We start from the raw sequence: 13,768 nt of genomic DNA, 5'->3' as shown, positions 1-13,768 counted from the left end.
CCTTATTACTTGCTCTGGCAAAGGTAGCTTTTAGCTCACCCAAGTCAAAATTATATTGCCAAAGGTTTTTTTCTTAGCTTGATTTCCCAAAATCAACTTCAATGGTAAATTCGTGGCTAAATTATAGTTGTGTTACATATTGTGCCACATTTGGTATAAAGTTTGACAAAACCAAATATGCCACATCAATATATTTGTTTCTGCTGATTATGGTGAAATGATTTACTGATTTTTGTTTCACCAAGAATTTTATTTATTTATTTATTTTTTTCATTTTCCTACGTTTTGCATTTTTTACTTTTGGTATAATTAAAACAAAAATTAATAAAAAAATATTTTTTATGATCAATCAAAAAAATACTTACGTGACAAAAAATGTTTTCTTTTTACAAAGTTTTCCAACCTAAAATCTTATCAATATCATCACACTTCTATCCATCCACCATCACTACCTCCCAACAACCTTCATCACCATCGCTATCACTACCTCTACCTCTATTCCACTACTACCACCCCATAACTGCTACATTCCACCACTGCCTCTGTACCACTACTACGAATACAACTATCAGTATTTAAGATGCAATCAGAAGCAAGAAAAGATCTTTGGAAAAAAATGTGAAACTTTTTTCTGTCAAAATGATTTTGCATGAAAACATACGGAGCAAGACAGTGGTAGTTATGCAAAAAAATAAAATAAAATAAAATAAAATGAAATTAGACATTGAAAGAATGAATAAAATGACATTGAAGATGTTCTAAACATGCAATCTAAGATTACTGCCAAACAAGCTTTAGCTTCAGCAATGGCATGAGAGATGGATTCATAGGACCCTCAGCAATAGGAACCAGAGATTATCACCATGATTTCACATAAAATAATACCTATAGTTGTGCAAAGATAAAAACTCGACGGTGGATATACATGTTTAGATATACATGTTTAGACATTGCCAGCCTGCATACCATCTGTCACAATCTAGTAGGGAGAAAAGAACAAAAAAAAAATGGAAAAAGACACCGCCTCCTATGGAGCTTCATCCCCTCAGAAACTAGCACACAAAACCCTAATTGTTGATAGTGATTGCAGTATATCTATCTTTGGACATGGTGGACAAAGATAAATTTGTTTGTACGGCACCAAACTCTTACAATAATTTATAGTGCACCACAAATGTTGTAAAAAGAGGCTCATAAGGAGTAGATAATTTAAATTAGATTAGATCTAATTCATACAGATCCTCTGAACTAAAGATGGAACAGTTTCTACCAAGAAATTCAAGAAATGATCACTTTTAAAATAGTAAAAGGAACGTTTCAAGGACTGATTACTGATTATTCAGAGCTAATTTAATTAAACGAGCTGATATTGTTACCGTCTCCATTGGTTGGAAGTCTGAAACACCCGAAAAGACCAGCCTTTTTCCGTCGTGGGCTACTTCTCCCACTGTGAATGAAGTCTCTCAGGATAGTGGTTGTTTTGCTCCTGGATAATCGGCTTTTCTCATTGTTTTTCTTTTCATCCAATAGTTTCAGCAAGACGTAATGGATTTTTGGAACCTCCCATTGCAACCATCCGATCTTTTCAGACCCTTTTCGTGCCTGTTCCAAGACTCTCTTTTTTGGACATCCCCAGCCTCTTCCAACTCTGGTGAAGCATTTCCATCCGAATGCAATGGGCTCTGCTCGATATTTTGTGACAGTTGACCGTTAACCTCCACAAGCTGCACAATAGTTCCTCAACTTCTTGTTGCTGTTCCTTCACTATCTCAAAATCAATGCTCTTCGCCTTTTTTCTCTTCTTGTTCATCTCCAATTTCCTTCTCAGGTTTTCTACTGTTATCATAAGGTTCTTCAGCATCTGATCATCTGAATCGAGTCTCTCCAAGATCTTTTTCTTGTTCTGATCCTGATGCGGCTCAGGAACACATGTGGGTACCTCTAATCTATGAACACCCAACTCCTTCTCAACTTGTAAGTCCAAAGAGTGATTTTCATTCTGGTGCTCTGCATGCTCAAACTCCTGGCACGGAGTATCATCCTCTGTTGGTTTGTTTGCTTGCTTGTGTGACTCTTTGAGTGTTCGATCAAGACCACAGCCGTCCTCTGCAGCTTCCCATAACTCAAGCATCTGATCATCAGCCCCATGATTCCTTCTCCTGCTTATTCCATACAACGAACCGTCTGAAACGTGATGAAGTGGAATATCTTTCATCAGAATCCCATTCCTCACTTCAGAAATTTCCGGTTTTGTTTTCTGCAACTTGAGTCTGTCAACAAGCTCATCTCGAAGCTCCATCTCTGCCATTTGTTTGTCTTTTTTTAGACTGACACAGTCGTTGGATTTCAACTCTTCGAACTCTTTCAAAGCAGCTTCTAGCTTGATGTTGGTGTGTAAACTTTTCTGCATCACCAGCTTTTTCTTCTCTTCTGTTACAACCTTTTCAACTGCTTTAATCCTAGTCTGTAAATTCTGCAATGCTGAAATTCTGTTCAGTATCGCAGAGTTATGATCTTCCATCGGTTCTTGACATCTTTTCTCATGATAATGAACCAATTCCACATCCTGGAATATGTGCAGGAAAGAGAAGGATCAAGTTTTAGTTAAAGATTTTCTGTATTAAATAGGGCATTCAACTAGCACAGATGGACAGAACTTGGTGTAACAATATGCAAGACGTGCACAGCTTGCTCGAGTTCTAATAAATTTTGAGTTAAAAAGAAAGTTCAAGAACAAGAAGAAATTCTCAAATCTCTCTACAATAAATATTAAATGTTAACAGGGTATTAAGAGGGAAAGTAAAATGTAGTGATGTGATGTTAGTCTCCCATGTATTTAACAGTACAAAAGTCAACAATTAAATGGAATCAATCACCAAAATGTATTAGAAAAGGGAAAATGGTACACGAACAGAATTTTTATACAAAAAAAAAAAAACTAAAACAGAATCATATGGCAGTGGTATTTTCAAAATCATAAGGCACAATGATGTGTGTTTTTATTTGAAATGAAGGACCATAAAAAGTCACTTTTGAAATCATGAGCAATAAGAGTTTTGAACAAAATTTTCTTTACAACATTACTTTGTGATACCAAAAGAAAAAAAATCAAAAATTAAGAAAAATTTGTGATCGTCGAGTGAAACCCTTCGAACGATACCAACTATTCAAAGTAAATATTGCAAATGCTATGAACACAAATGCTAGACTATAATGATAAAAAAACAAAATAAAAGATCTAATTTCACATGGGTTCCAATTGCCATCTAATGCAACTTTGCTTTATTATCGACACGGTAAAGTAAGTCCAATTCCTAAAACTAAAATTTATACATGTTATGTTAGTTGCATTCAAAAAACATCAAATGTGTGGATGACATTAAGAGAATTTCTGCCAACTTGATTCAGGATAAAAAAAATACTTTCTCTGGTCAAAGTTATACTAAAGAACATACCTTTTGTTCTTGATTGTCAGCAACGTTAAGCTCTGGCGGAGAGAGGACATTGTGCTCAAGTGATGCTATGTTATCTCTCAGAGAATCTATGGCAGGAGCATATGCAAATAACTGAGCCTTAAGGCCTCCAATTTCAGTCTCCATGAAGCTAACTCTTTCTTTCATCTGTTCTATCTCAACTGTCTTGGAAGCATTTTTGTTTTCAAGAGTTTCACATACTCCAGTAAGCTCTTTAAACTTATTTTCAAACAAAACTTCACGGATGTTGGAGATTTGAAGATCGAACTGGAGTGTTGCAACCTCAGCCTCCCACATTTCAAAATCGTTGCCTATCTCTTGCAGCTTCGAATTCAAGTTCTCTTCTCTAATTCTGTGTACTCCAACATCTTCCCGTAATATACCCAGTTCAGAATCTAAGTTTCCATTAACTTCACGAAGGCATTCGATTTCTTTGTTCTGGCTTGCATTTTCTTCAGATAGTTCAAAAATTTGCTTTTCTAAATTTTCCTTCATGCGTATTGATTCCTCATGTTGCTTCTTCAGTCCTTCCACAGTTCCACACAATTCTGAATTCAGATCCTCTGTAGCTTTAAGCTTCTCCTCTGCTTCCAAAAGCTTGATTTCCTTCTGATACAAGAAATTCTTTCCCGTTGAGATTTCGTGCCGCAATTGATTATTGAAATCTCTGACCTCAAGCAGCTCCTCCTCCAACTTCTTCATTGAATCTTTGAGAAGTAAATTTTCCATTTCTTTCATTTCTAACTCCCCTCCCAATACACCAACCTCCTTTTCAAGGTCACTATTGACCCCATGAAGATTGTGCATATCTTCACAGAGTAATTTTAGTTCCACAGATTTTTCAGTTCCAAAGTTCTTGAAAATCACCGACAGGTTATCAAGAGCCAATGTTTCCAAGAGAATAAAATTGTTTTCCTCTTCTGCCATGCATTTCTCTTCCTTTAGCTCTGAGAGAGTTTTCAACAAAGACCTGTTTTCTGCAAGCACTTGAGAATATTCGCCCTGTAATTTAAGGTAAGCCCTCTGCAAATCTCCTTACTGCATACATAGCCGCTCCATTTCAGCCTTAACCGTGTTTGCATGTTGATCTCCCATTTTCACTTCTGATTTCAACTGTCTGTTTATCTCTAGAAGTCTGTGCTTCTCATTTTGCACCATCACAAGCTGCTCAGTCATGGCTTTGAACTCCTGCTCTAAGATTTTCTTCTCTGACCCAAATTCCACACCTTCTAATCTCAGTTGCCCAACCAGAGTAAGACGAACAGAGTTCTCAACCAACAGCTGCTGCTTATCATCCTCGTAATTCGAGAGAGAACATTTCATATCCTCCATATTCTCTTTAACATGATGCACAAATATTTGCTCATTTGCAATCTCATCGTCCAGTTCATTATCTAGACCAATTTCAAGAGCCTTGAACACTTGATGATATATACCCATCCTTAGCTTTTCAATTTCATCTAACAAGAGTTCTGCTTCCACCTGCTGCTCAGGATTTTCACTCTCTAACTCCGAAACCAGTTTCTCCGTCAATTTGGATGCCTCGACATGTTTCTGACACTCCATCAATAGAGTGTAATTCTTTTGTTCCATGCCATGTATAAACTTCTGTGAAACAAAGATCTCGAACTGGGCATTCATAGCTTTATCAAGTTCTTCGAATTCTTTCTTCCTCCACCTAGTTTCTTCTTGCAAGAGTTGAATATGGTTTTCCAGACAAGGCAATCGTGCCCCACTTGACAATGCAAAACTTGCCCACTCTTGTTTTTCTACACCTAGAGACACTTTTAGTTCTTCCACTTGAGATAGCGTGGATTCTTTCTCCTTCTCCATGCCAGCGTATTTTTGTTCCAATACTGCAAATCTCATTTCCAGGTTTTCTAGTCTCCGCTCAGCGTTGTCCAACTGAACAACCAAAGTACCTCTTTCAGCAATAAGATTAGACCGGTCATTATTCAGCGACTTGCAGAGTTCTTGTAAGCTCTTTGATTTTTCCCTCAGACCTTCAAGTTCAACATTTGCACCGAAGAGGGAATTCTCAAGAACGGTGTTTTCTCCAGGATCTTCTGCATATTCTCAGTAATAATTTGTGACTGAGACAGAAGGGCTGCTTTCTCAGAAACAAGGGCAGATTTTTCACCATGTAGAGATTGGCAAGACTCTTGCAATGCCTTGACATTTGCTTGTGACCCTTTCAACTCACTGCTCAAATCTGACAGCGAACTCTCCAAAACAACATTCTTATCTAAAAGTTGTTCCATGTTCTCCAATTTCTTGAAAAGAGCTTCTTTATCATCTCTGTCCTCCTTGCAAATCTGTCTCAGCTTTGTGTTCTCATCCTGCAAATCTCTCACGGATGATGCAATACATTTTGGGTTCAAACCGACTGACTCCACTTGCTCCATTAAAGCCTGATATCTCTTATTCTTTGTAGTCTCGATCAGAACCACACTGTTAAGGCATCTGATTTCCTCTTGAGCACAAGAGGGTTCACTCTCCAGCTTAGATATTTTCTCCAAGCAATGCTCATACCGATGTGGCATTTCAGGTCTGTGAGGTTCACATTCTGCCATGGTTCGATCAGCCTGGCAGAGCTGCCCCGTTGTGTGATCATACCTTTCCGCCAAGGCACGGTACGCTCGGTAGAACTCCTCAACCAGTTTCATGAGCTCGGGCCGTTTTTTGTAGTACATTTCTGCCCTTCTTGCAAAGGAATCTGCATCTTCTTCAATGAGCATGATCATTGCTGTGACTTTGGCATCCATATCTGTTCAGAAAACCACATGTGGAAGAGTTAATATTGTGGCCTAAAAAAAGGCTTTAAAAATGGCCATCCAATATTTGGGACACTTAAAATACGATTTCAAACAGGCTGAAATGCATTTATTATTATTAAAACAGGGGAAGCATTGGGACCAATTATGACTGGAACTTTTATGACTGTTAAAAACAAAAGACAGATGGATCAAATGACCATTAGATCAATTTTCTTAGAACGCACTGAGGTGATCTACGTGCTCTCATTAATGAATGCAAAGCATCATATGAAAAAACATACAAACTAGTAGGAAATGATATGAAATACAAGAAGCAACTTACTAGACCTCTTGGAAGAAGAGTGTCATTCATGCTGATTTCAACTTTGTAACAAGGTAGCAATAATAGTATAGAAAGTAGGAAAAGATAACATTCGAGGACATGTTAATGATAACCCATAAACCAAACAACTGCTAATTGTCATGGACCAAAACCAAAATAATTTATCAAAAGAAAATTAAGAATTTCATATAGGCTGCAGAACCTTAGGTGGGAAGCTATAGCATGGAAGCCATACCAGAAAACTTGAAAAATAGAAAAAACAGCGAATAAGACTTCAACTTGACACTAGCATTGTCAGCTCTTTCTCAGCTTGAAAATGAAATACATCCCAATCTGGGAATAAATGGAAACTAAAAATTAAGGAAGGAAGCACCATCAAGAATCATATTTGCATGGGAAAAAGGTTAAAATTTGAAAACACAACAGTAATGCCAATGCCTTGGGTTAAACTGTATTCTGAGTTACTCCGCAAAAACATGATTCTAAAACTCGATTCTTGGTTTGAACCACATAATCGTGGTTCTAGAAGAGAAATATCACTTGCAAGTATGCAACTTAGGTATTACCTTCTAGGTCAAGGAACCCTAACAAAGTTCACTCACACTTAAGATCACGAGATTCAATTGCAAACCTACATCTTATATTACTTATATGCTAATTGAGTTTAATCAACTCTACTCAAAGTTGAGTAGTTGGCACAATGGTATCCTTACTTGCTAGAGCTATTTTGATTCAATAAATGCAACCCCACAAATCAAAATTTTTCTTAGAAAAATTATCAATAAGTCCTATTTTGCTCTTAAGATTACCATCGAGTCCTATCAAATTTTATTTTGGACAACTAAGTCCTAGTTTTTATAAAATGTTGCCCAAAAGTTCAATTCTCTATAATGGTGAATTTTATCCCAATTTTACCTTTCTCATTTAATATGAACAACAATTTTAGTTTACTTAAAATTATATATTTTAATTGTACAAATTATGAATATTATATTAACCAAAAATCATAAACAACATTTGGATTGAAAAAACTATAGCATCAAATTTCATCATTTTCTAAAATTCTCCGAAAGTCTTAACTTCAACATATGTTTCTAAACTAACTCCCTCTCCATTGTTGTATGAAGTTCAACCCAAAGCCAATGTCAAAAAGTGTTAAGCCGTTGTTTATGTACTAAATTATTATTTAACACAACAAAATGGTTTCACATCTAGTGGAAGCAATGGAAATCCAAATAATAACCATCAAGAAATTCCATACTTGGGCTTTCTTTTTCTATTTTTTTTTGGCAAGTCCCATCCCCCTTTTTTTTTTGGGCTCACAAGGGTGTCTAGAGCTTCTCCCCAACTAATCCCCCAAGTACATGCAATCCTCCCATCCCACATATATCAGTAAGTACCGGACCAAAGCCCTAGGAGTAAGTTCCCTCACTTGATAATATAGAGTTCTGCCTCTGCTTTCTACTATCCTATAATTTCATGATTCTTTAAAATAATAAACAACATAAAGAAAGGAAAAAGACAAACACGAAAATATTAATTGCAAGCAAAAGACACCAATCCTTAAAAACCAGAAACCAACAAAAATTAAGTGACAAAACAAACACATTTAAGATTTTCCTGAAGCCATTTTGAATTCTTTGGGCTATTGTGACTGTCCCACCACCAAGAATACAAGCGCCTGGACTCAGAATGCAGCATTGTCGCCATGACTGCAGGTAATGGACCCAGGCCAGTATCAAAACTCAGTATTTTCTACCACAACCGAATTTACAATAGCTTTGGAGTTCAGTATTACCTACCCACAAAGATCATCAAGAAATATCAAAAGCCCAGGTCAGATCTTAATCACCTAACCAATCTTAATCTATAAACATAGAGGATGAAGAAATATCAACATTTTGTGGTATTTAATAAATTTACAAAGAATAAAATAAGGTAAAAAAAAAACCATAACTGCAATTATTTTTTTTACCATAAATAAATATCATGACAATTATTTTTTGGAGAATTGATCAATAAATTTCATATTTCGGTCTTGTGATTTATATAGTCTCAAATGTTTCCTTGTTAACAGTGTAATCCTTTTGACTGGTTGTTTATTAATTTGCCATTGGTCAAATTATGATAAAAAAATTGTTAATGTAATTATGAGAGTAAGGGTGCCTGTGTTTCACGTTACGGAAAAAAACGTACTAATATTGTTTTAATGTTTCCAAGTATGGGCAAAGTAGATGTGCGTGTGTGTGAACATGACGTGTGAGTGTGATTTGGCCCATTTTTGAGGTGTGAAGTCACATAGTAGGGCCCATAGTGACCCGTTTGCCCCTATACATTTTGAACCAACCCATTCAATTACACCAATTTCGAAATTTGGTGTTCCAATAGACGGGGTTTGCAAACCACACCGGCTGAGACTGTATGATGTTTTGCGAGGTTCATACATGCAACGGGTTGAAGAACGTGACAATCAGAAGTTGTGGTGTGTGAACGGTAATTGATGTAAACATGCACACAGTAAATAAGCTCCGTTGCAAACATGTTTTCTGCATACATAAATCTGGAGTCCATGTTCACACAATAACCAACCAACAACAACCAAAACCCCCAAATATATGTTCGTGCATACTGACAATAGCCGTAATTTCCACTGCATTCACCATTGACATATGAAAACAATTAATTTCGGACTGCGAAAAACGGCCAATTGATGAATGGCCACACATGATGCAACCAAACGTGAAGGTGTGTCGAAAGTGTGCCATACCTGAACACGGCCGACTATGTCCACGTCGTCTGCAGAACACTCCTCACCCACCTCGTTAACAAGAATGATTCAAAACCCTAATTCCCCCCTTCGAACCCTTTGTAAACGGAAATTCACTCCCTTCTCTCCGAAACGTGTGATCATATATTCCCCAAAAAAAAAAAAATTTCCTACTTCAACTACTAACTACTGAGGCAACTCCCATCTATATGGGTAAATTACACTGACACCCAAGATTTATTTTTATTACCGTTCCCACACTTTTTGGAAATTACATCTCCCTCTCTGAGATTTAAAGTTTCATTACAGATTCTCCTCAACAATTTAATTTTTTTAAATACCAAATTTGGCCTCACTGGGTAAATTACATTGACACCCCTCACATTTTAGAAATTATAATCCCCTCCCTAAGGTTTAAAGTAGTATTATCAATTGCCCCATCGATTAGTATTAGTTAGAAAAAAATTCACTAAAAAAAAATTAATCGAAAAAAAATTTTGTTAGTAGAATTTTTTAATTTCTATTTAAAAACCAACATAACTCATTTTTTGAATTTACGTTTTTTTCTCAAATTTACAAACTGAGGCAACAATTTATAAATCAAAAAAAATTATCAAATAAATTTTTATGATAGTTTTTAAAATTTTTGTAACTATAAATTGAAAACTGAAAACGAAATGGTTACCAAACATGCCTCAAATGGTAAAAATGTCGTAAAATTAACAAATAATTAAATAAGTTACTAACGTAAGAAATGACTTATCAAAATATGCTTAGGCTATGCATGGTTTGATTTTTAGAAATTAAAAATTAATTTGGTTAAGAAACAAAAAATAAAAAATAATTATCATTTAAAGGTAAACAATAATTATCATTTGAACTTGGGCATGTTATATACATACGTACGGCTGTTTCAATTTAATTTGCAAAAAAATATTTCTAACCACTAGAAAGATAAAAATTATATAAAAATGATAATTATTTTTTATTTTATTTTTTCTTAATCAAATTAATTTTTAATTTTTAAAAAAATTTTCTAAAAATCAAACTATACATAGCCTAAGAATCTTTTGATAAATCATTTGTTACGTTGGTAACTTATTTAATTATTTGTTAATTTTACAACATTTTTACATTCAAAGCATGTTTGGTAACCATTTCGTTTTCAGTTTTCAATTTATATTTACAAAAATTTTAAAAACTGTCATAAAAATTTGTTTGATAATTTTGTTGGTTTATAAATAGTTGTCTCAGTTTGTAAATTTCAGAAAAAAACGTAAATTCAAAAAATGAGTTTACGTTGGTTTTTAAATAGAAATTTAAAAATTTTAGTAACAAAATTTTTTTCAATTAATTTTTTTTTCAATTAATTTTTTTTTTCAATGAATTTTTTTTTTCAATTAATACTAACTGAGGGGGCAATTGATAATGCTACTTTAAACCTTAGGGAGAGGATTGTAATTTCTAAAATGTGAGGGGTGTCAATGTAATTTACCTAGTGAGGACAAAATTGGTATTTAAAAAAATTAAATTGATGAGAGGAATTTGTAATGAAACTTTAAACCTCAGGGAAGGAAATGTAATTTTCAAAAAGTAAGGGGGAGAACTGTAATAAACATAAACCTCAGGAGGTGTCAATGTAATTTATCCCATCTATATTTGAAAAAGGACTTACTGGTCACACATTACTTCTACTCTGCAATCAACCATTTAAACACATGGGAACAAACAGTACAACAATCCCCAAATTAGAACTTTCCAATAAATTTCCCATTTTTTTTTTACCATAAATAAATATACGTAGCTGTATAATGTATACATAGTATATATTGATTGTTTTTTTCCATTTACAATTATTTACAAAGATAAAGATAAAAACAGAACTCTCTCACTTTCTATGGTCACTTTGTGTCCCATTTTCTTTTCTTTTTTTGTTATATAAAAAAATAGGTTGCACCAACTAACACTTTTAATAGAAAAAAATATTTGTTTCTATTTGATTTTAGCAAAAGTCACTTATTAACTATTTTGGTAAAAAAAAAATTATTTTAATTTGTTTAATTGACAATTGAGATAAAAAAAATAAATAAATAAATAAAGAATCCATTAAGTTTGGCAATTGTTAAAAAAAATCATTTATTTTCCAAATATTTTTGTATTTTGTTAAAAAATATTTTTATTAAAAAATTTATTGACATGAATTTTTTTTTGTATTTTGTTAAAAAAGTCACTATTAGATAATTTTAACATCATTTAATGGCTAATAATATATATATATATATATATATATAATTCAGATTTTAAGTTGTTCAGATTGCTCGGTTTCTCTATTTATCTCAAATTTAATTCAAACATTATAATTTCTCCTCAAATCTGCTCTCAGTTCAAAAATATATTACTAAAATCTTTAAAAAAATCGAATGGAATTGGATTGAGCCGAATCAAGTTACATCCTTATATGTATATCTGTCAAGCTATATATGTTTAAAATGCTTATGGATTAAAAGTGAATATAGAGTTTTGAAAGAAGTGTCAATCCAGAAGCCACTTTTGTATTTAAATACAAAATTTCGAATCGGTGATACATATTCCAGTACTTCATCGCCAAACAAACACATGAAAAAGAAAAAAAAAACAATATTAACATGTCACGTTGGTATAGTCCAAAACAACAGATGGAAAAAAATGTAAGCCTTCTTGTTGAAGTTATTGTCAGCACCCAACCAAGTAGTTTGACTTTACAAAAGTACTTTTCCTTCACATTCAGATGTTGGCTAGCTGGGACCTCAGATCAGATCTCTGAATATAGGTGAGTTAGCCTTTTCAAAACATCTCTATCATTAATTTTTTTTATTAACTTGATTAAAAGTTTTCTTTAATATCAAGTGTCCTAGCGAATGATTTTGGAGTTTCATCATAATATCGGTCGATTGGCCAGTGCAATTTTTTCATAAATTTTTGCCTTGAGGTATTCATCTGAGAGAACATTTGGCAAGACATCCGGCAATGTTAATGAACAGTGATTTGATAAAAGGCACATTTATCTTTAGTTTGATGAAAGAAAAGTGAAATTTTTAATTTGATACCTATTTGATGCAACCGTTAGAGCAAGAAAAGAACTTATTTTTCATCAAATTCAAATTTAATAAAAGATTTGAGTAACCATTGAAGATGGTCATTGAGATGAATGATCTCATTCTCATATAAAATGACAATAAGAGGTGGAAGTGTATGCTACTCATAGCTTAATATGCAGGCAATTTATGAAGCACGGGTTTGAATACGAGTATTGGTACTAGTACGACACGGGTATGTTAATACAATAAAATTCAAAAAAAATACGATAGGGGTATGGCTTGGTACGCTTGTAAAAAAATATTTATTTTTAGTTTAGAATAATGTAAATATTAATTAAACAGTTTAATTTGTTAAGATCCAACCTACAATTAACATTTAATGTCAAAAGTAAATGTACATTACAACAAATGTCACTTTTGGCGACTAAAAATTTAGTAGCCAAAAGTCAATTTTTAGTCGCTGAAACTTTTTAGCAACTAAAATTTTTGGTTGCTAAATTAGTCGTTGAACAGTTGTTGGGAAGGGTTTTGGCGACTAAAATGAATTTAGTCGCCGAAAGTCATCAATTGCTGACTAATTTTTTAGTCGCCAAAACCTTTCAAAAGAAATTAATATCGCATTTTCAGCGACTAAAAAATTTTGTTGCCAAAAACTAAGATTATTTACGGCGACTAAAGTCTTAGTTGCCTAAAGTCTGATTTTTTTTATGGCTACTAAATATTTAGTAGCCAAAAAGTTTTTTTCATTTTATTTTTGTTTTTAGCTACTAATTATTTAGCCGCTAAAAATATTTACTTCCTTTTTGGTTACCAATTGTTTAGTCGCCAAAAACATGATTTTGTTTTTTTAATTATTTTGTCCACAACCTGTATGTATTCTGTGTAACCTGTACCATGTCTATAAATAAAACAATACATATATTATCAATCATTCCACAATTTTCATCCATTTCACTTCCAACCATCTAAAAAGGAATCACTTTTAATGTCAAATTTCATACAAACTAAATATATTCCAACCTAAAATAAAAATTCCATACAAAACATGTCATCCGTTTACAAAATATATATATATATATATATATATTAGCAACCAGTTGCACCAGCTACAGCAGCAGCAACAAACTGCATAACTCCAGCAGGATTTACAATTCTAGCAATGCAGACAACAGCATTAAATGCAGCAGTCACAAATAGCTCCCAACAACAGTCCTACATTTCAGGCATTTATTATCTTTAGAACAACACCAAAACTATATTAGCATCAAGACATCTATTATCTTTAGAACAACACCAAAACTCTACATGACAACAATAAATAAATAAATAAACCTCATACATCAAGATGCCAT

At 33.6% G+C, this 13,768-nt stretch overlaps 1 protein-coding gene across 1 annotated transcript; it reads right to left on the bottom strand.

The window, feature by feature from the left end:
* Positions 1–313: 313 nt before the first annotated feature.
* Positions 314–4,882, bottom strand: LOC145788605 (protein NETWORKED 1A-like). The gene is made up of 2 exons (XM_082905602.1): positions 3,456–4,882; positions 314–2,566 (listed from the first exon to the last, which is right to left on the bottom strand). The coding sequence occupies exons 1-2, from the start codon at positions 4,398–4,400 to the stop codon at positions 1,586–1,588; spliced, it is 1,926 nt and encodes a 641-aa protein (XP_082761728.1). The 5' UTR covers positions 4,401–4,882; the 3' UTR covers positions 314–1,585.
* Between the last annotated feature and the right edge of the window lie 8,886 nt (positions 4,883–13,768).

This window comes from Camellia sinensis, chromosome 14 (assembly GCF_055761805.1).
Source record: "Camellia sinensis isolate YWXY chromosome 14, ASM5576180v1, whole genome shotgun sequence".
NCBI classification, from domain to species: domain Eukaryota; kingdom Viridiplantae; phylum Streptophyta; class Magnoliopsida; order Ericales; family Theaceae; genus Camellia; species Camellia sinensis.
Note: the sequence above shows the minus strand (reverse complement) of the source record. Positions and strands in the feature narration are given on the sequence as shown.

Coding starts and splice junctions, on each gene's coding strand:
- LOC145788605 (XM_082905602.1), bottom strand. CDS start 4,400: ATGGCAGAAGAGGAAAACAATTTTATTCTCTTGGAAACATTGGCTCTT. Junction 2,567..3,455: donor CTGACAATCAAGAACAAAAG/GTATGTTCTTTA, acceptor CACATATTCCAG/GATGTGGAATTGGTTCATTA.